The 23698-nt window shown below is 31.1% G+C and overlaps 1 protein-coding gene across 5 annotated transcripts; it reads right to left on the bottom strand.

Moving 5' to 3' along the window:
- Positions 1–1145: 1145 nt before the first annotated feature.
- Positions 1146–21228, bottom strand: LOC146953656 (uncharacterized). Of its 5 annotated transcripts, none has more exons than XM_085711073.1 (13): positions 20952–21228; positions 19611–19684; positions 16807–16902; positions 12504–15343; positions 11862–12110; positions 11069–11773; positions 9823–10632; positions 7064–7804; positions 6084–6911; positions 5165–5908; positions 4267–5085; positions 2413–2474; positions 1146–1341 (listed from the first exon to the last, which is right to left on the bottom strand). In XM_085711073.1, the coding sequence occupies exons 4-12, from the start codon at positions 15297–15299 to the stop codon at positions 2451–2453; spliced, it is 7716 nt and encodes a 2571-aa protein (XP_085567199.1). In that variant the 5' UTR covers positions 15300–15343; positions 16807–16902; positions 19611–19684; positions 20952–21228; the 3' UTR covers positions 1146–1341; positions 2413–2450. The 5 variants fall into 5 exon arrangements, with proteins under 5 accessions (XP_085567199.1, XP_085567205.1, XP_085567209.1 ...); XM_085711079.1 differs by having other exon boundaries at positions 2413–2471; XM_085711083.1 differs by having other exon boundaries at positions 6084–6899.
- Positions 21229–23698: the final 2470 nt, after the last annotated feature.

Below are 23698 nucleotides of genomic sequence, written 5' to 3'. Positions count from 1 at the left end.
ACATGGGACAAATGCCCCAACTAAATTTTTTGATTGTTTCGGATTATATAATTTCAGATGTTCCAAACCCAAACAATATCTCTAATAGAAACTTTTAAATACTTTTTCACAAAACACTAGCACATAGGCTCGGACATCACGGACACATCACATCCCATGCATAACATTTAATTTGTCCAAATAGAAGTGTTAAAATTTTCAAAATAAAGAGTGATCCATCGTGGAAACACCCCCTAAAATGTCACGGTTAAATTCAACATTTAAACAAACAGGTAACATAGTAAAATAATCCCTCGAAGTCACCTACCAGAGCAGTGAGAGAAAAAATCCAATAAAAGGTACTCCCTCCGGTCCTTATTATAAGAAAAAGTTGACTTTTTAGGTTCATTGTGTAAGTGATGTATCTAGTCTATATTTATAACAAGATACATTAATTATTCTATGAACCAAAAAAGTCAATTGTTTCTTATAATAAGGACCGGAGGGAGTACTAAATTTTATTTTTTTTAATATTACCTCTTCATACTTATTACAGAGAGATAAATATTAAGTGCGTTGAGATAATAAATAATTAAAAGTAAGATGAAATTGTTTATAAAAAGTAGTAAAATTTAATAGCTTCATTGGTTTGTGTAAACGACCTTAAAACTGTCATCATGAGCTTAGCTCAATTGATAAGGATAATGCATAATATATGCAAAGTCTGTAGTTCAAACTCCAGCCATCACAAAAAAAAAAAAAAAGACCTTAAAACAACCCTTAAAAAGGAACCAATGGAGTATTAATTACTTAATGTGAAGATGCACCAGAAAATCTTAGATTCTTAGAGTGAAGAGTTACTATTGTTTTCTTTGTCGTGACAGTAAAACTCTAGTATTAGCTAAATGCAAGTTTAAGTGCTTGTATGTGTTCCATTATTTTCTAATTGAACACTAGTTTTAACAAAAGGATGGTGTCTATTCGCGTTCTATTTTCTGCTTAACAGTTCATTTTTTATCTACATAAATCATTATTCTTGCTAATGTTGGCCATATGCATTTTTTACAATTGATAAGACATATGAAATATTTCCTATTGATATATAAAAATGAACTTGCCGTGTTAAAAAATAAAATAAAAAATGAACTTGTGGAAGTTAACAAGCATTGCAATAAAAAGCATAGCCTTAATAGTATATATGCTGATAACTTGCCTTGAGTTAATACAAAACCATAGTACTAAAACATAATATAAAAGAAAGTCAATCAAATAACAACATGAAACGGAAATAAAAGAAAGTCTTCAAAACTCCAATAGCAACAACTCCTTGGCACTACTACTCACATGTTTCTTGCGGTGCCTCTGCGTCATCACAAACAAGCGTCAAACACAAATAAATGTAAGCGGTGAGTAATCAAGTTTCATAAAATATAATAACAAATTAGACAAACACGTATAAATAACATCAAGTCAATTTTTTCACAAGGCATAAGTTTTCTTTCAAGGGCCACATTTTCACTCACACGAATAGACATTTAATCACAGACACACAAATGCACAATTCATGTTACACCTCTATTTCACTTGGTACCATATAACTAAAACACATGTTAAGGAACGTGACACTATGCTCTTGTAATAGGCGTCACATTCATGTCCTCATATGCTCGCTCGACCCGACCCAAAATTCATATAAGTGACACGAAAAAAATACACAATATGGTTGAACGGAACCTCCCGATATTAAGAAATTACCCACTAAACTACTTAGAAATTTTTCCTTCAATGTACTCATGTGATCTAACAAGTAGACCCTAACTACCAAGCACCGTTATTTTGTCAAACTCTACCTATATAACGACCATATAAACAAAATTTCATTGGGTCTTTAACCCTAACACAGACCTCTCTCCCTTGTTGGCCTAAGTCACTCCCCAAATATAGCACCACTACTAGAGACAGGGTTATCACATTTCACATATATGACACAATGGATATTTCAATAAAATACATATTATTCACAACACATGTTCACCTTATTCATACTCACGTTCCACAATTTTCAGATATAATTTCACCCACATATATTACAATAGCACCATTCAAGTTCCAACAACATTTAGCATCAATGCTCACATATAGGAAATTACACAACATCAATATCATTCATGTCAATTCATAATTCCATTATGAACACGCAACAACCTATTTAAACTTTACTTATAACTGTATTTTAGTCCATCTAAAATATATATATTTAAAACTTAATAATAACTAGTGATTCGAAGAACAAGGAAAAATGAACGAAATGTAACCCAAAACTTTTCGGTAAAGAATAAACAAAACATTTCACAATCAAATGATATTAAGAATTATTCTGTAGAGGTAAAAAAAAAAAAATGTTTTAAGAGATAAGAATTTGGTGTTGCGTACCTTGCAAATGTGAGGATATGATGGTCTCATTCAACATATTAGTTAGAATGTGGGCCTTCCTGCTGAAAAACGTTAAAAGTTATTTAGTTTGATTTTTTCACAATAAAAAATATATGAATTCTCCTCTTCTCGCAACAAAATTCACTCACGCCTAGCTGAACTTTCGAAAATACCCCTGCGTGAGTTAAGTCACGTAGCGTGACTTAACTTGCACACCTTATAACTCTACGTGACTTAAGTCACGCTCCAGTGGCCTGTGCGCATGTTAACTCACGCAGGTTGGCCGGTTGGTCAGAGCTCAAAAACACGTTTTTTGGACTTTCGTAAGTTTTTCAACCTTCAATCTACACGTTTTTTTTTTTTTTTTACCAAATTTACACTTTTTTGACCATATTTATGGTAGTTATGACCTATACTACCATTCCCACCTATAAATACCCCTCCAAACTTCCCTATTTCCTCACACCATATCACTTTCTCTCCCTCCTCACTCTCTCCCTCTATTTCTCTTTCTCTCTCTCAATAGTCTCTAGTTTCTTTTTACCCCTTTGAGGTATAAAGTGGTCAGTTTTGAGGTAAATAATGAGTAGTCGACTTGGGGAAGTGATCAACCCTTGTGATAAAATTAAATTTGCTTCTTTTTACCCTAAAAACTTTTTACCTTGGGTAAAAAGAATCTTCTTGGGGTATAAAAAGAACCAGACTTAGATTTAGCCCAAGGGTTGATGATGTCTTTTCCCCAAGAAGGTTGCTCACTATTTACCCCGAGGCTGATCACTTTTTACCCCCAAGAGGTTAAAAAAAAAAGTAGATTTAGTGAATTCGAATAAATGTATCAATTATTGTATGAGTTCTATTAATAAAATGAGATGTTGTTATATGTATTAATTTTGTTCATTTCTTTTTATTTATATTTGCTTTTATTTTCTGATTTTGTATTTAATGAATAAATTCAAATAAATATTTATTTTAAGTGAATAAATAAATTAGAATAAAGTAAATAAATAATTTAGAATAACGTAAATAAATTAATTTGAATAAAGTAAATAAATTAGAATAAAGTAAGCACATAAATTAGAATAAAGTAAATAAATAAATTACAATAAAATAAATAAATAAATTAGAATAAAGTAAATAAAATAATTTGAATATAGTAAATAAATTAGAAAAAGTGATTTAAGTCACTCTGCGTGACTTAACTCATGCATCATGACTTAAGTTGCGCAAATTTTTACACTTGCGTTAGTTAACTAACACAGGGGTATTTTAGGTATTTCAGCTGGGCGCGAATAAAATGTGTTGGGTAAAGAACTGGGTTCAAAATATATAGTTTGATTATCATTTTGTTAGTTTTTTAAAAGATAAAAGTAAATTATTCAGTGTATATACAGTAGGCAATATCTCTCTCACTTTTTATGTACCGATAGTGTAAAACTTTTTTTACATGTGCATTCAATGAAATCACTTCAAAGTGCCACTTTTATAGGTTAGTTGCAAAATTATCTCAATAAATATCTACATTGACAGGATGCACGTGTAATTTTTTTTTTACACCGATGTATATAAATTGAATTATTTTTTAAATAGAAAAGGAGCTAAATCACTTCCATATTAGATAATTTTATTTTAGCATAATTGAATTTGAGTAAATGTCAAAATATGTCACGGTGTTAAACTTTCAATCATATAAAACGAACAAAAATCTTCAAAGCTATTTATATTTTCATATTTTAAATCCAGAACTAATTAATTTCATTGTCACTGTCCAAACATTCGCCAAATTAATATGTGAGTCTCGAAATCTATAGGAATAATATAGTAAAATAAATAAATTATAACAATCATATTATGTACCTTATCTATGAACAGTTGTTCAATAGTTGTGTTAAGGTCGCCTTTCCATAGCATATATTTTTCTTCATCTTGAATTCCAGTCATGTATGGTGTCACTGTGACTCCTGATGAGAATATCTTCATTTGAGGACATCCTTTAACGACGAAACGATGTAAAGATGAGAATATGAATGCTTGTTTTTCCTCATAACAGAAGCTTCTCAAACTTGACAAAGAATTTAATTTCAAGCAATCCAAGTTTTCAAAGATGATGCTTTCCTCTGCCTTGTTTTCATCAATCTTCACAACATCCAACATCTTCTCACAATTCTTTATTTTTAACGTTTGGAGTTGAACTAAGCTTTTCGCTGTTGAAGATGTTATCAAATAAACCAGCTCTTTGCAATTGTCCACTTTCAAATAGGTTAAATTTGTGAAAGATGTCGACGATGGTACCAAACTTTTTAAACTTGGACAATTCCATACAGAAAAGCTTTCGAGATATTGTAGCAGAGGATGATCCAGTGGAAAGTCTTCCTGCCAGATGTGCTCGAGCTTTTCCAATTCGAAAAGCCACAACTTTCTTATTTGCTTTGAAATTTGCATACTCAGATGATGAATGGTTCCTTTAGTTGGGAACAATATGTCAAAGGAACTATTACGCACTTGAAATTCTTTAAGATTAGGAAAAATTATGTGAAAGTCATTCATAAAAGTAGTTGGAGTTTCATCAAACAATTGCAAACGAACATACTCAACTTTATGAAAGATATTTTCTTGATTCAATATCCCCAACACATCTCTGCCATTTATTGCCATTTCCTCCAGGTTGCGACCCAACTGAAAAATCAAATTAAAAAACAAAATAAATATGAAACATAAAAATAAAGAAAAACAGTGTAGATATGGTGGAGTTTACCTTTTCAATACAAAACAGGGCTTGTTGGAATAGCATGTCCTGATTTTCATCAACCGAGTAAGGTTGTTGCAAGTCTGAATTGTCGAAAGAAAACATTCTTAATGCTTCACAACAATATACATCCAAAGTCTTCAATGAAGGGCAATCTAAAGTATGCTTTCCTTGATAGAAACTCTTCAGATTTTTCAAATAATACAGTTCCATAACTTCCAATTGGGGAAAATTAAAATTGATTTCCATTGATCCAACTTCTTCCATTGCAACAATTTCCTTGACTCCACAAGACCTTATCTTAAGCATTTCAAGATGTCCAAGATCTACGCATAGTGAATTTGGAAAGATATATAACAAGCTTTGGCACATAGAAACATCCACCTTGCATAAGTTTCCAAAGCTCATAATTTCATGAGGATCCTCGTTCCATATGTGCTTCAATTTGGGTAAGCTAGACAAAGTGAGTCTTTTCAATTGAGTACTTTGTTTAATCAATATTTCTTGTGACTTCAAACCTTTCACATCAAACACTGCTTCTAATGAATCGCAATCTTTTACTTCTAGTTCTTCCAATCCAAGTAGCACTTGAAGAACATTTGATGGAAAAAGTACATTTGATAAAAAATCACATTTTTGCACCACAAGATGTTTCAAATTGCGGAACAGGTTGTGATGAAGTTCACCATACCACAAATCCTTTATCTCAGGATAGTCAGATAAGACTAAGTACTTCAATTCACCAAATGCAACCTGATCATTCAAATTAATAAAAGACAAATCAAAAGTGCTTTTAAGTTATCTTTAATTATGCATAATATTCCACTATACTACAACAGAATTTTCCACCTACAAAATGAACATGATCTAGATAGATAGTCTTAAATAACCCAAAGCAAATAAATTGATGAATGAGAGTAAAATATACCTTATCATCAAACATTTTCTGTATGGTTCCATTGAGGTCACCCTCCCAATGATTTTTTTCATTAGTTTGTACGTTTTGAAGATTTGTTGTTTTGGCCACTCCTAATGAAAAAAGTTTCATTCGAGGGCATTCTTTGACAACTACAACTTCCAGCAACGGAAACATAATTGGGCATGCGCATGAGCAAAATCGACAGAGCCTCTGTAAAGAAATTAGTTCTAGATATTGTAAACTGCAAAATGATATCTCGTTTGTCTCATCTTTACCGTTTACAATATCCTCAAGCCAATTACACATTTTAATTTTCATTGTCGTGAGTTTGACAAGACTCTTTGCTGTTGAATGTGTTATCAAATTTATCAACCCATTGCAGTTTGTTACCTCCAAAGAGGTCATGTAACTAAATGTAACAGAGGATGGAACCAACTTTGTCAGACTGGAACAGTGATGAACATGAATGCTTTCAAGAAACTGTAGAACGGGGTCCATCTGAAATCCTTCTTTGCATATACATTGAAGCTTGGTCAGGTACCATAATGTCAAATGTTTGAATTGTGGGCTAATTTGAGTTTTCTTTTCTGTTCTTATGATTTTTTCGTCTTGGAATAACTCCGTGAAGGAACTCCAATGGACCAACAAGCTTTCTGAATTAGGAACATTTTTCAAGAACCAATATGGAAAAGTAGCTTCTTTATCATAGAACTCACACACGTTAATGTGTCTAATGTTGTTGAATTGAAACCCTGAATATTGGCTCTGCAGTATCATGCCAAAATCTTTGTTGTTCAAGTTTAAATTCTCCACATTGGCAAGTACCTGTTGCAAAAACTAAATTAAAACAAAAAAAATTTCTTTAAGTTTTTAAAACAATTAAAAGTGTTCTGTCTGTGTTAAGTAGAATAATAACATTGAGTTTTTTTTTTTTTTTTTTTTTTTTTTTTGCATTTATATTCAGAGTTGATATTTAAAGCTAACCTTACCTCTTCAAACACAAATAGAGGTTGACATGTTGAGATATCGAGCTCATCATTTCTGGACCTTTCTTGGTTTCTCAAAGGCTCTGCCTTAAATAGCTCTATTTTTGGACATGCAAACAACCTGATTGTTTTCAATGATTTACATTGAAGAGAATGGACCCCAACAAAGAATGCCTTAAGTTTGGTCAAATAATCAAGTGTAATTGATGTTAAATGAGGAAACACAAAGTTAACTATCTCTTCTGTTCCATCTTCCTTGGCAACAATTTCTTGGATGCCACATTTACTTACTTCAAGACTTTGAAGTTGCATCATATCTCTAGCAACTGAGAGTGGAAAAAGGCTTATCAAGCTTTCACATTTCGCAACAGATACATCACTTAAATTTTGAAACCTCATAGTGTAATGTGGATCCTCCTTCCATACATGCTTCAGTTTTGGAAGATTAGATAGTTTTAATTTCTTCAATTGACTAGAATTCTGCACAACAATTTCTTTGGCAAATTCATCTTTCAAATCAAAAACTGCTTCTAATGAATTACAATCCTCCACATCTAATTCTTCCAAGTTCATCAGCACTTCTAGCAAGTTAGGTTGAAAGAGCACATCGGATAAAAAATCACATTTATGAACCACTAGATACTTCACACTCCTGAATGTGTTATTCTCAAGTCGACCATACCACAATTCTTTTAACTCGGGATATTCAGATAGTTTTAAATGCTTGAAACTACCAAATCCCACCTGTAAAAACAATTGTACTGTTAGTTCAAACAAAATGCAAGTGGGAGTAAGCTTGCTAACTTACTCATTCATGTTGTGGGAGTAACTTAGAAGCCCTTGATAATTGGATTGAATGCATATAATGATTGTTTTTTTGTTGAACTATCATATTAAAATTTTAATTGGAAAAAAATTGCTTTTAGTCTTTCACGCACTAATTAATTAATGTAAAACTCAATTTAAAAGCTCTATTTATTTTATAAGGAGTTTAGAAACTCTATTACATATTTTTTTTTTTATAAATTATTTGTCACAAAGTATATGAAAGTAAGGACAATAATATTTTTCTCTGATGCTAACATTTAAATTTAGTCCGGTCAAAAGAAATATTAGTAGTTAGTGGGTAAATTATTAGTAGGTAGCTAGTGCTTTATATAGGATGTAATCACTTCATTAAAAAAATATTTTTCATCATTTTTTTTAACAAAAATAAAGTGATATAATTTACTCATTTAAATTGATAGAGTACATCATTCAACATCGTTAAAAAGTAGACAATGAATTTGTGAACAAACTCATAACATTCAAGTTAATAACATACAACGGCAAATAAATCGATAAAATTAAAGTGAGTGAAATACCATGTCTCCGGATCTATATCGTTGACGCAAAAATCAATGATTGAACGGTCGATCTTTTAATAGGAACCAAATGAGCACCGCAAGAAGACGGAAAAATTGAACAACACCGCATAAGACGACGAACAACACAACGTTGTACTCAGACAATGAAATTAGAAAGAAAAAAATCTAGATCTATGTGAAAATCAATTATTTAGATTGAAAAAGATGAAGATGGGTGATTTCAGATTAAAAACTGACCCAAAACCTCCTTAATAAAAAAATACAAAGAAAGAACCTAGAGAGAGAAACTAGTAGTTAAGTTCATATAATAATTAAAGGGTTAACAATGTTTTACCCCATGCAATATATGTCATTTTCAGTTTACCGGTATATTTATATTTTTCTTTTTAGATTTCAATCTGGTAATTTAGAGAGTCTTTAATTTTGGACCTTCATGACATCATATTACAGAATTTATGGTACTTTTGTCGTCAAATTTAACGAAGCTCTCTTTTATTTTCATAACTTTCTTTGAAAAGCTCAAAGTGTGAAACTCATTAAATTTTTGTGTTACTTTATATTTATTGCTTTTGTTATTTTCTTCCCAAAAAACTGCATGGTTTACTTATTACCATTTAGTTTTACATCAAACACTATATTTCTGATGAATCACAATTTCTTCATATCCAACCATGTAGCACTTGCATTATATTGAGGAAAAATGCACATGTGATTAAAAAAAACACGTTCTATGAAGTTTCAAATTGCAAAACAACACATTGTGATCAAGTTGGTTATACCACAAATCCTTTAGCTCAGGGTAGTCAGAAAAGGTTAAATATTTGAATTTACGAAATGCAACTTGATAAATCAAATTAATTAATACATAAACTATATATATATGAAAGGACAAATCAAAATTACTATTTATTTGAACAGTATGTATTTATTTATTTGTTTATAATTATTTAATTTTTTCCATATATAAAAAAAAGTGTACAAACTCTTGAAGTCTTTGTTTGGGTATATGGGCTCCATTATGTTAAGAGTCTCACATCGGATAGGACATAGTCTGACAATGTGTTTATAAGTGGGGGCAATCCTCACCTCACAAGCCGGTTTTCTGAGATTGTGTTAGGCCCAACCACGATTTCTAAGACATTATAACCTCAGGGGTCCATTTCTATCATTTTTTCTTTTGATATTATGAATCTCCTTTGCTTTCTTTCTTTTTTAGAATATATCGCGATATACTTTCAAAATAGTTGTTTTTCTACAAAGTTTATAACATTGTAAATTCAAAATCGACTATTATGCATCCAAAGAAAACCAAAAAAAAAAAAAAAAGTTTACAATAATAGATAAGCAAATCATGATATTGTTACACAAGAAATAAATTGGTAAAATCAAGCATACCTTATTTTCAAACATGTTGTATATTGTATTGTTTAGATTTCCCTTCCAAAGCCATTCTGAATTATTTTTTGCAAATATAACTTTTCGAAGAAGTGGTGTACTTGTGTTTCCCGCTGAAAAAATCTTCATGCGAGGACATTCCCTCACAATTACTATCTCCAACAATGGAAACTTCAAGAAACACTTACCAAAGCAAAATTTGATGAGGCTTGGTAAACATTCCAATATCAAAATTTGTAAACTTATAAAAGCAATGTCACCATTTTCTAATCCAGTAATTATTTCTTCAAGTGAACTACAATCTTCTATCTTCAGCACTGTGAGTTTGTCCAAACTTCGAGCAGTAGGAGTTGTAAATAAATATTTTAGCCCATTGCATTTTGTTATCTCCAACTGCGTCAGATGATTAAGGGTGACAGAGGAAGGTATCAAATTTGTCAAACTAGGACAACTACGAACCTCTAAGACTTCAAGGAACTCAAGAACTGGGTCAATTTGGGATCCTTCCTCACATATATGTTGAAGTTTAGGTAATTCATTCAATGAGAGTCTTTTGATTTGTGGATGAGTCTTCTCACTTATTTCTCCTTTATCTTTGAATATCTTCTTGAAGCAACTCCACTCAACATATAGTGACTCAAGAGTATGCACATTTTCAAGAAACCAATAAGGAAATCTGGCATCTACAGTGTTATAGCTAGCCAATCCAAGACGGGTCATTTTGCCAAAGAGGGAACTTGAGTTTTGGGTTTGCAATATCATGTCAGCATCCGCATGTACCATCGTCAACGCCTCCAAGTTTGGAATCACCTATAACATATTTGAACAACAATGTAAAAGAATTATACATTTCATTATTGAGTGAAACAATAATTATTATTGACTAAAATTTGTCTTTTTAATTTTTACCAATACCTCTACTTTTTTCAATTTCTTTTAAACTAAAATATATCAATTTATGGAAATTATCAATTTTGTTTTTAAATACCACTGTTGGTAGTTGTTATTTTTGTTATAGAAATTATCAAGTATATCTATAATGTAAAATATTTTAATAATTTTTGGGTTGTCTTAAATTGTTCCAAATTTTTTTGAAGAAATAAATTGTTCCAAATTTATAAATGAATACAACTGTAATAATTTTTGGTATTTCAAAAGAATAACGCCAATTCCTTACAATAAAAATAAATAAATAAAAAAATTAAAAAAAAAAAGTCCCAAGACATAGTTTTCATGATATGCATACCTCTTCAGCAATGAAAACAGAGTGTTTGTCATCTCGAAAATTGGAGCTTGTTGTAGATAGTGTTCTGAACAATTTCAACTTTGTACATTCGAAAACGTTAATTTCTCTCAAAGATGGACATGCCAGAGTATGATTTCCAGCATAGAAACCATTGAGTTTAGGTAAGTGCCAAATAAATAAAGTACTTAGTTGATTAAGCTCAAATATGGGATCTTCATTCACGCTAGATTCTTTCTCCTCTTCAACAATTTCCTTCATGTTGTCACAATAACTTATGCAAAGTGCCTTGAGATGTGAGCAACGAGTGGCTACGGAAAGTGGTAATAGATACTCCAAGCTTGGACAATTAGCTAAGAGTACCATATTAATAGTTTGAAAACTAAGAATTCCTTGAGGATCTCCACTCCATATCTTTTTCAGCTTCGACAATCTTCCTATAGTAACTTCTTTCAAATGTGTTGTAGCCTCTTCACTGTTATTTTCATTGAAATTCAATTCAAATATCTCTTCAACTAAATCACAATTTGTAACCACCAACTTCTCAAGCTCATTATATGTGTTTTGCACTGAAGAAGGAAAAACCACCACAATTTTCTCACAATTGTTCACTTCTAACATCTTCAATGTTTTAAATTGGTGATGCCATATTGTCTTCAAGTTCTCCATATCCTTCAATATGATTTTCTCTAATTTCAAAAAATGAACCTATAAATTCATAAATAACCACTATTAGTATAAATAATTATTTAAATTGCAAATTAATCGAATGTTCCCAATAATAGAATTACCATACCTCTTTCAATGCATTGTTTCTGTCTTTTTTAGCTATTATCTCCTCCATCATAGGACAATTACTTATTTCAAGGTGTTTGAGGTTCATAAAACTTTCAACCAAAGTAGAGGAGAATAAATACTTCAATCCAACACAATTATCAACAATCAAGCTAGTCAAGTTGCACATTGATTGATGATTGTGATCCCAAATTTTATTCAAATTGAAAAGTGAGCTCAATTTAAGAGTATCCAAATTAGGAAACTCAGCCTGCATAAAAACAAATTAACAGAAACCATTACTCTTCTAATATGAAACATTGAAAAAACGTATAACTAATAGTATAATTAAAAAGTAAAAACTATGAAACAGTATGAAGTCTATTTAAATATATTTTTTAAGAATAAAAAGTAACTTTTAACTAATAGTATACTTAAAATTTTTGAAATGGCTTTTATTATCACATCTGTTGTAGTTTTGTGGAAAAAAAATAAGCATTATAGTGTTTTGAACAGAAAATATCAATCTTGTTCATTTACTCAATTGTTTTTTTTTTCTTCACTAAACGTACCAATTTATTTATGAATCAATCTGTTTGTACATATCACAAAATTAAAAATTATATCATTTGTATTTAAAGAAGCTAAAAACAAAATAGCATACCTGAGCATTGAAAAATGGTGTAGTAGAAGCATAAGGCTCTACACCTTGATACTTTTCCTTACTTCTAAGATGCGTCAAATAATCAGAGGCGAAATTATCAAGTGTCTCCAAATGTTCTAAAGTCAAAGAACGCAATTGAAGAAACTCAATTTTTTCATCAGTGATATCATTATTTGCACTTGAATTGTTGTCTCCGAACACTATCTCCTTCATAGAATTGCACACACAAACTTCAATCTTAGAAATGTGGGAAAGTTCTTTAACTACTGCATAGGAGAATAGATATTTTAACTGGACGCAGTTTTTGACTTTGATAACACTGAGTTTTCCAAAAGAAGCAATTGAAGGTTGACCATGAAAAATATGCTCCAAATTTTTAAGATTAAGAAGTACTAGTGTTTCCAAGATGGGAAAGGACACATGGATTTGATTCCTCTCTTTAGAGTCAACAATGTGCTTCAAGTTTGCATTATTTTGGACGTGGAGATGTTTCAGAAATGGAAATCCTTCCCTATTTAGTTCATAAAGCACATTTTGAATTCCATCTACATCATCCAAATACAAGTTCTCAACACCTTTAATCAATGCTTTAATTCCATGCTCCAAATGTATGTTTGTACCAAGTTTCAGCATCAATGTTTTTAAGGTCCCGTCCTTAATGTCAGACCAGTCCCATACATCTCCAATAGCTATTTTATATCTTTCCAGCTTCTCAAACACCAATTGCAAGTCCTTTGGTAACATCGAAGTCTCCCGAATTTGTAATTCTAAAGCTGTCAAGTTGGGTAGTTTTCGAAGCTCGGCAATGCTAGCATTTTCAGTTTCAACCATTGAATTGACATCTTTCCAATTAATAGATGTATTTCCCATGTACAACTCCTCCAATTTAGTCAAACTTGAAATGATGTTGGGTGGGACCACTTCTATTCCTAAATGGCTCAAATAAAGCATTCTCAATTGAGTCAATTTCCCTATTTCTATTGGGAACTTGGTCATTGAAGAATTCCACAAGCTCAGAATTTCTAAATTTTGCAAAGCTTCTATTGCATGCATATTTTCCAAAACACAGTGATCCAAACACAACGTTTTAAGGTCCGTTAAGAAGCAAAATGAAGTGGGTAATGAAGACAAGTTCAAAGATGTTAAATCTAACACTCTAAGGCTTCCCATATCCTCAAAAAAGTTATCGGGGATTTCTAATGAACGATTCGTACTGCGCAAATAGAAAAGCTTAATGTTTGGACAATCAATTATTTGAGGAAGCCCATGCATATGATACTTATCTAGAACAATTTGTGTGCACCTTTTTAAAAAGTCCTTGGTTGGCCATCCCTCGTATGATTGTTTCTTTAGAAATACATGTTTGTCCCTACATGCTATGAAGATAGCAAAATCTCGAACCAAGTCATGCATTTGGATCTTTCCGCTTTTTTTAACATCAAGCAAAAGACAAGTTGCCTCCAAAGATTCGATTACTCTATAAAGTATGATTCTTGCATCATCAATGGTATGCTTTAATATGTCCAAACCCATTGCAACTCTCAGAGAGTACTCTACAACATTATCTGGCAGTAATGCAAAAAGCAAGAAGAGATCCCTTATTTCATCACTCTCCAATGAGTTGTAACTCAATTCAAAAGCAGAATAAGTTTTTGCATTCATCTCGCTATGATCATTACTTTGTAGTTTCCTTAACGCATATTTCCAATATTGAACATCCCTCTTATTTTTCATTGCACGCGCTACTGTCACTACCATAAGAGGCAAACCTTCACATTTTTGGGCAATCTGAATTGCTACATCTTTCAAAGTGCTATCATTTACTACATCACCTGCCATCAATTGAAACAATCTCCACGTCTCGTTTTCACTCATAACTTCAACTTTGAAAGTGAAATCCTTTGGAACACCCATTTGCAGCAACACACCTTGATCTCTACTTGTCATCAACAATTTGCAACCATTATGTTCATCACCAACTGGTATCCCCACTTCTTTCCAATCAAGTATGGTCCATATGTTATCTAGAATGATAAGGATACTTTTCTCCATCTTGATTCTTTGTCTTAGGCGCTGTGCTCTGCCAAGAATAGTCTCCTCTTCAAATCGCAGACCCAAGAAATCTGCAATCTCCCCTTGAATCCTTTTAATGTCTGGATTTTTTGATACTTCTGTCTCAACCACTCTATCGAACAACTTATGTTCCTTGGCTATTTGAGCAACTTTCTCCACAAGAGTGGTCTTACCCACCCCACCCAATCCATAGACCCCAATGTTGCATGAAGTAGAATCTGCTAAAGCTTTCACAATGTCCTCCTTAAGTGACTCTCTTGTGTCATACTTTTCACGATCTCTTGTTGAGGAAGAGGCTACTACATCTAGAGGGGGAAGGTAGCCAACTTGATCAAAAATCCCTTTTCCTTGAACTTGAACAACATCTTTTGCAATTTTTGTGGCTTTCCTACTTAGTTGATGTCGTAAAATCAAGTTGGGGAACGGCCATGCTGAGCAGCTAACATTGGCATTGCGAGGATCGTTTTGGAGCCCATTCGCCTTTTCAATAACCTCGTTCACTTTCTCCAACCAATTCAGAACATCTTTTTCAATTTCTTTACCATCTCCCCTTTCTCTTTCAACCGAATGGATCATTCTTGCTCTTGCAGCCTCAAGGTCTTCAACATGATCCTTTAACGTCTTGAAGTTACCTTTGTAGAATATCAAGTAACTTGCTTGACGTCCAATAGGCACAACGGTGTATTCTGTTATTTTTCCAACAATAGAAGTTAAAATTTCCATTGATTTTCTTATCTTCTCCCTTTCCTTGTGACTTCAGTCAAAATCTGAAAGTGAAGGTAAAAGATACTATTTATGGATGAGGGCAAAAGAAACAAGGGCAACATTTGAAAATGCAAGGACATTGACACATTACTCTTAATTTCGATAGAAAACTGCAATTATTAAATAGAAAATGCTTTGGCTAGAATTAGAAAAATGTAGAAAATAAAATCCAATTATAAAGGTAGACAGTGCAAAATGAATTTCATTACAATCATGTGTAACCAATCAAAAATTTAAGACTTGTATTTCTTATCAAAAGATAAAATATACTTTTTATCTCTATAAAAAGATCGAATTTAGTTTTAATCTCAATTAAAAAAAAATATTTTCATCCCTTCAATTTTTAAAAGTATTGTTTCTATCAAATGTAGAATGTGCTTAAAAAAAATTGGGTTCTTGCATTTGCATACTTATGTTCCTTTGTTATACTCTGAACTCAATACTTTTTGTCCTATGCATTTTGTTTTTAAGTGATAAATATAACTCATTTTTGAGCTCAAGAAAATATAATTCATTTCACCACTTGGGTCTTACCTTGGACAACCACACAATCTATGTGACTTTCCATAGACAGATAAGAAGTTAACGAATGTTGCAGATCGGTATAAAAAATTAGTTACAAACGGATGAAAACAAATCAAAATAATTTAGAGAGAACAAAAGCAAAATTCAGTCGCTTTAGAGGAATCCAAAACATATTTAATCCTAAAACAAATTCTAATTAATAACTTAAGTTAAGCATTTTACATTTAACTTATAAAAATAATTAAAGATACAAGTAAACAACATGTAAAATAAAAATGTTTGAATTAATCCAAGAGGCTTAGCCAAGGAACCTAGTTCAAACAACATAATGGTGAGAGAGTTGGCAATATGGAAGTATTTTTGTCAACTCGAGAATTAGTCTCATATCGGACCCAAAGGGCCAAACCTGTGGGGATACCTGGGGTATCTACTGTTGTCAAAGATCCTCGGTGGATTATAGGAAAAAAAATGTGTTGCGTACGAACTCGGACTTGGACATGCAACTTTAAATTTGTGCTAAAAAGTAAATACTTGACAAAACAATATAAAACATAACAACATAACACACACTTTTAAGGTATTGGACAACTTTTTGTCTTGTACGATGTTTGGTGGATAAAAAGTTATTTTTGATATTTTAGACAACTTATACTTGATACAAAAAGTAATGATGTGGTTTAGTGAGGGACAAAAATTATAGTTCTTGTCCAGTCTCTTGCCCCCTAATTTGTCCAGTCCCATGAAAATTTTTAAAATCAACCTAAGTACAACTAGAGTTGTCATGTCTAATCCTTTAAAACTCAAAGGATTAGTCTCCACATTTACGCGTAGAGAATATTTGGTTATTATTATGTTATAATGTTTGAACAAATAGATTAAATTACAAAAAAGAAAGATCATTAAGCCTTTTGATCATGTTTGAAGAGCATGAACCACTTACCTAGATTATGAATCAACAACGGAACAACTTGTGCTATTGATGGTGCGATCTACAAGACTGATGCAAAATGTCTTTAAAAAGAAGAAACTAAATGATCTGCAAAGAACAACAACGACAAAATATTTATAAAAAAAATAAAAAAAAACGTCAATCACAAATTGCAAAATTTTACTCTCTATTAGTGAAGGGGAACAAATTTATTAATGCATACCTCTAAACTATGAAATGAACAAAGTGAGTACAAAGTACAAAGCCAATTTCTTCGGTGTACAAATTAAAAATGCAGAAAATATGAGATATCTTTCCATCACTAATTTTTTAGTTTTTGTTTTTTTTCTTCTCTTTTTTGCCATTGGAATGGGAAAATAACAGAAATAAGAAGAAATTAATTCAAGACTCAAATCTGAAAGACAAACTCTGAGATGGGTTTTAGGAATTGAGAAACTATGATGTTTGGATTTGGAATAGACTGTGTAGTAGATTCATGCATGGTTAGGAGCAGAAACATAATCATAAATTAATTTATACAGTGGTACTCTGCACGTGATTGACACACAGTATAGTAATTCAAATACCAATGACACTTTTTCTTTTTTTTGAAACATAACCCAATAACACAATTTTTAATTCTGTTACACTAATTTAACATGAGTTTTTATCTAACATGTGCAATATTGTAATGTTAAAACCACCAAAATTAGTACTCCCACCGTCCTACAATAGATGATCTATTTGACAATGTACATTATTAAATATTTTGACCATCTTTCTTTACTAATATACAAAGGTAAATAATATCATATAAGATGTTGTTGGATTCGTCTCGATGAATATTTTTAAAATATTAAATTTTCATAATTTTTTTCTAATAGAGAATTGAAGATTTTAAAGATAAAACATGTGCATTAGTATGTATGACAAAGTCAACCGTGTCACTTGGAGGGAGTAACTTTTTTATAGAAAACAACCCCTATTTAATATATTTCCTCCGGTCACATTTATAAGCAAAAAATGACTTTTTAGATAAATTGAATAATTAATGTATCTGGTCACATTTATGGGTAAGATACATTAATTATTGGATGTACCTAAAAAGTTGTTTTTTTCTTATAAATGTGACCGGAGGGAGAAAATACACAAGTTCCAAGACAAAGTTACTATTTTAAATTTATTAACATGTGCAAATTTTCACATGATAGAAAAACTCATTTAACATTTATCTATTATTACACCGCACGATAAAAATTTAACAAATACAAATTTTATATAATCAAAGGTTAGATTGAAAGTTAATACACCCTCCGGTCACTAATATAAGCAAAAATCCATTTTTTAGATACATTCAATTAATGATGTATGTAGTCTTTATTATATGTCACATACATCATTAATTGAATGTATAAAAAAAGTGGATTTTTGCTTATATTAATGACCGGAGGGTGTATCTTTTAATTTTATGTCCATCCCAGGAATGGGAAATGCCCTTACACTACACAATAAAATTGGTGTGTGATGGTTCTTTCAACATATGAATGAAGTTCTCTTTTTCCGTAAAAAAAAATTGATTCAGGGTGTTTATTTCAAGTTCACTATATTTATTCGTAGGAATAATTTTTTTCTAGGAATATAAGGATGAAAGTTTTATTTTATAAAAATGATGTTTGATTAATAATATAATATTCTCGAGAACTTTTATAATATGGAGATTAATAGGCAGTCACACTTAAAATTATTTTCATCTTAATGAGAACTTTATTTCCACAATTTTCTTTGAAAATGTTTTTTCATTCCCAGAAACATTTTATATATAGGAATAAAATTTAATAATTTTTAACAAACATAAGAATACATATTTTTATTCTCAGAAATCTACAAAGATAACTTGAAACAAACATAGCGTCCAAAAAAAAAAATTCAATCATTTTAGCGGAATTCAAAACATCTTTAATCCTAAAACAAATTATAATTAATAATTTGAGTTGAATATATTACATTCAACCAGTAAAAAAGTTAAAGATATAAATGAACAACATGTAAAATAAAAAACAACATGATGTTAGGAGAGTTGGCTGCATGATTATCTCAATGAAAAGAATTGTGTTTGATTCATTGAGCCACCCATTTGAGATGCAGTCTAGCTCTAGTAAGAAATGAAATTTCTGCTGAATTCTTGTTAACTCTAGGATTAGTTTCATTGCGGACCCAAAGGGCCAAAACCATGGGCATATCGTGGGGTATTTATTGTGGTTAAAGATCCTAATTACGGGGATGAGAAAAAAACTAAAAAGTCTTGAGCTTAAACTTAAGTTTGAGCGTGCAACAATGTTAAAACTCTTATGGTGAGTTTGTTGCAAATCAATAGTATTAAAACTCTTACGGAGAGTTTGCTTACAATTTGGATTTCACCAGACTCGAAAGATTAATCTCTATAATCGTATGTCGCGGTTGTTATTTTGTTATAATTTTAAACAAATAGATTGTGTTAATGGTTAGCCACTACATGGTGTTTATGGTTGATGAGAAACGACATATTGTTTAAGTGTTTTGTGGTCGACAATTTAGTTGTAATAGATAGCGTCAAAACGCTATCTTGATTGTTTATAGCTAAATCTAGAATTAAGCAAAGTGTTAGTTTTTCTGTTTGGTGTTCTAATCCTTTGACTTGTCTTCAAAGTGGTTATCATCACTTTATAATGGGATTTAGTACCATTTATGCTTCCATTAATTCATTTGCTTATTAAAAACAAAATTAAATTACTAAAAAGAAAGATCATTAGGCCTTTACCATAGCATGGACCTCTTACCTGCTAGATTATGAATCAACAACGGTACAACCGGTGCTATTGAGGATGCGATCTACAAGACTGATGCAAATTGGCTTCAAATGCAGAAACCAAATGATATGCAAACAACAACAAAATATTAAAACATCGTTAAAAAAAAAAAACAAAATATTAAAACATACTTCAATCTTGAATTGCAAAAGAGTACTGCTATATAGGACGATGCATCACCGACAAAAAGCAACGAAGCTAAAATCAGAGGGTGGGGCACAATACATGGGTGGGTGACAAAAGACTCATTGTACGGTTGTCATGCACTCGTGGATTTTCGTCATGTTGGTTTTCGCACCAACCAGCATTTTCCATTGCAAAATTTTACTATCTATTAGTTAATGTGAACCAACCTCTTGTCAAAATCGGGACTTTACTTCAGGTCGAAAGATAATAGCGAAATTGGGATTCGTAAAATCGCAATCAAAATCAAAGAATTTTACTCAACTACTTTTATAGAATCGATATAAGAAATTGTAAAATCGCAATCAAAATCAATGGATTATGCCAAAACAAAAATAATACTAAACATATATCATAAATTGTATATAGTCATAAATGACTCAGTTTAAAAATGGACAAAATTCTTCAAAACCGTCTAAAATCCTTTGCTTTTGTATGAAATCGTAAAATCTCAATCAAAATCGATGAATTTTGCTTATTTTGGGATTTTATTATGGATTTGAGTTGGTGAAAAAAGTCGCAAAATTCTAAATTTTAAGATTTAAATCAGGATTTTGACAACAATACCTCTGACCACCGTGAAGAAACTCCAATCCTTGAAATGAACAGAGTGAGTAGTACAACAAATTAAAGATGCAAACGATCTATGAGAAAACTTTCTATCACTATTTTTGAGTTTTGTATTTTTTTTTTCTTTCGTTTTTTTGAGAAATACGAAAATTAAAAAAATCTGAAAGACAAAAGAGAAATAAGAAGAGATTAATTTTCCTTCAAAAAAAAAGAAGAGATTAATTAGACTCAAATCTGAAAGACAATCAACAAAGCTCTTTTTTGTTTGTTTGACTTCAAATCGTCTTCATATTACATGATGCACATTTTTAAATAAATATTAATTGATACACTCCAATGAAAATTAATAAATTAATTTAGACTATGGGAATATTTATTTTCCCAATCAAGTCTAAAGAAAAATTTACTTAAATCAATTTTTTTTGGCAGAATCCATAACATTTAATTTCAATTATATATTTTTTAAAATTATCCTCAAGTCTACAACAACCCCTTTCTCAATTCACAAATTGCAAAATTTTACTATCTATAACTAAAGGAAAATAAGTAAATGCGTACCTGCCTCTAAAATTGAAGAAACTCCAATCTTTGAAATGAACAGAGTGAGTGAGTACAAATTAAAAATGCAGAGAAAACTTTCCTTCACTATTTTTGAGTTTTGGTTTTTGGTTTTTTGCAGTAGGAATACTGAAAGAAAGATTAATAAAACAGAAATATAAGAGATTAGCTCTGAATGACAATGAGCAAAGGTATTTTTTTGTTTCAGCTCAAGAGCAATAAACTCAGGAATTGAGGAGAAGGAACTGTGTTTGGATTTTGACTTGACTCTTAAGATGCATGAATATCCCTTAACTGTGCTGTTATCGTCTGCTACTGCAAGTGGAGCACATGATTGCACATTCTTAAATTAAATATAATATATTAATTGATACTATATTTCAATCAAAATTAATAAATTAATTTAGGCCGTGAGAATATCTGCTTCCCAATGAGTCCGGATAATACAGTCCACACACAGCCTTCTCAATTATCTTTTTTTTTTTTTTTTTTTTTTTTTTTTATTTTAAAAAAAGCTTATTCAAATTGGTACAAATTATAGTTAGGGGACCAAATTGAAACAATCAATCTTTTTTTTTTTTTTTTTTTTTATTTTAAAAAAAGCTTATTCAAATTGGTACAAATTATAGTTAGGGGACCAAATTGAAACAATCAATTAAGTTAAGGGATCGAGTGATTGAATAAGCCTTAAAAAAATAAATAAATAAAAATCACAACTATGCTCAAACAAGAAAAAAAAATCACAGCTACTTGTTCTCACTAGACTTTTGACCCCTGCTATTGCACGGGTCCTACCAAATGAAATATAAACGAATAAGTTATAGCATAATGAATGTATAGTAACCAATAAAAGTAGCATGATAAAGTTTAAGTTAGCCCTAATTTAAAATAATGATAGCAAATCGATAAGGTCATAGTCTAGTTGTTGTTAACGTTTTACATTCATCATCATACGTTACGAAATATTTCATGGTAAACGACATTTGATAGGAAGAACACTCTTCTTTCTTCTATATCCATATCAGATGCACCACTTAGAAGTCTAACATTTTGATCTTAATGCTAATAATTATGATTGTCTCCTATTAATTGTGACACTGCCAATTCCATCACGTTTATTAATTACATTAAGGGTCCGTTTGATGGTCAGGATAGGATAGAGACAGGATATGATATAAAGTTGGATAGAGATAGGATATGATAAAGACATGATAAGCATTAATTCTATCATGTGTTTGATGCGTACATGATAACAAACAAGATATCATTATAATTAAATAAAAAAATTGCTCTCATAAATAATTAAATATTGTAAAAATGGCATGTTATTAATTATGATAGAAAATACATGCTATCATTATTTTAAAAATGACAATATTTTAAAAATGGAAGAATATCAAGATAATAAATAAGGATTGATCTTCTAATCCCATCAGGATAATTTCTAACCCAGCTTATACTCAGGACAGAAATTACAAAGGAAAGTCAGGATATGATAGGAAAATGGTTTATTTTATCCTATCTCTTTGGTGCATCAAACATGAGATTTAAGCAGGATATGATTAATGTATCAAATCATGTCTCCCTATCCTGACCATCAAACGGACCCTAATACTCATTATGCATCTCATAAGTAAATGTAAGAGTCACCTTAGGCAATAAGAATTTGGTCAATAAGAATTAATGTCATAATAAGCTGCCAATTTAAATCTACTTTGCACTCTTTCGTTAGTGTGACAGCATTTGCTACTCGCATAGTAGTACTGAACACGTTAGAAATTATCATGCAAATGGCTTTTTATCCATTGATAAGTGTCGGAAGAACTATGTTCTAATTATGTATCTTATATGCTTCTCATATTAGTTGGTGATTAATAGATCAATCGAATATCCATTTGTTTATATATGCTTGTTTCCACACTATGCATCTATAACTGTATAAAGTTCTAATCCTTAAAAGTATTGTATCAAGTTCCAACCCTTATAATTATACGATCCACATGAAAAGTGAGATTGGTTGGCTTTATATCACACTAAGTCAAAATTCATTAGTGTATTTGATGAAATCTAAAGGAATGTCTTTTCTTTTTAACATCATCCCTTGCCAAACTAACTTATAATACAGTATTTGCTATTAAATTACAGCTTATAACAATGAAAACTGGATCTGTAGCAACAATTGTAAATCGATTATAACACAAACGAAATCATGAGGATTGATAAAATACTTAGTTTGGATTACAAAACCATCAACATAAAGGTTTTAGATGATAACTAAAAGTACTTGCAACCAAAATAAAAACAATCCAGCAACATTGAATAAAGTTGCAATTTGAACAGATGCAAAATGCCAACAGGACCAAAATTGCACAAATGCAAATCACACGCAACCAATCTCAATTTTGTTTGACGGACTCAACCTTCACACAGACAATTTTGATCGTAATTGGATCCAATGGAGCTGTAAAAACATGAAGAAAAAAAATGTTATTTTAAAGTCCGAATGTACACGCAGAATAAACATCGAACATAAATAGATTACTAACATTTCAAGGAATGCAACACCAACATGGTTTCAACATCATGTTCATCCATTAGAGGTTTGATAAAATTCGTTATAGCTGTATGTAAACTGCAAACAAATGAGGGTGTCAACGCACGTGTATATATAGAGTGGAATGGAGAGTTTGAATCATAGTTATATGTGTACATAGAAGATGATGATTGGGTAATTTGAATCTCATATT

The sequence above is a fragment of the Medicago sativa genome, chromosome 1 (assembly GCF_051527215.1).
Source record: "Medicago sativa cultivar Bolivia chromosome 1, Bolivia_mono, whole genome shotgun sequence".
Taxonomy (NCBI): domain Eukaryota; kingdom Viridiplantae; phylum Streptophyta; class Magnoliopsida; order Fabales; family Fabaceae; genus Medicago; species Medicago sativa.
This window is presented reverse-complemented; position numbering and strand designations above follow the sequence as displayed.

Bases quoted from the DNA above. Each gene is read 5' to 3' on its own strand.
- LOC146953656 (XM_085711073.1), bottom strand. From the start codon at position 15,299: ATGGAAATTTTAACTTCTATTGTTGGAAAAATAACAGAATACACCGTT. The intron at 5,909-6,083 runs GTATATTTTACT...TTGAATGATCAG, and splicing joins AGAAAATGTTTGATGATAAG to GTTGCATTTGGTGAATTGAA. The intron at 2,475-4,266 runs GTACATAATATG...AACGTTTTTCAG, and splicing joins AACAACTGTTCATAGATAAG to CAGGAAGGCCCACATTCTAA.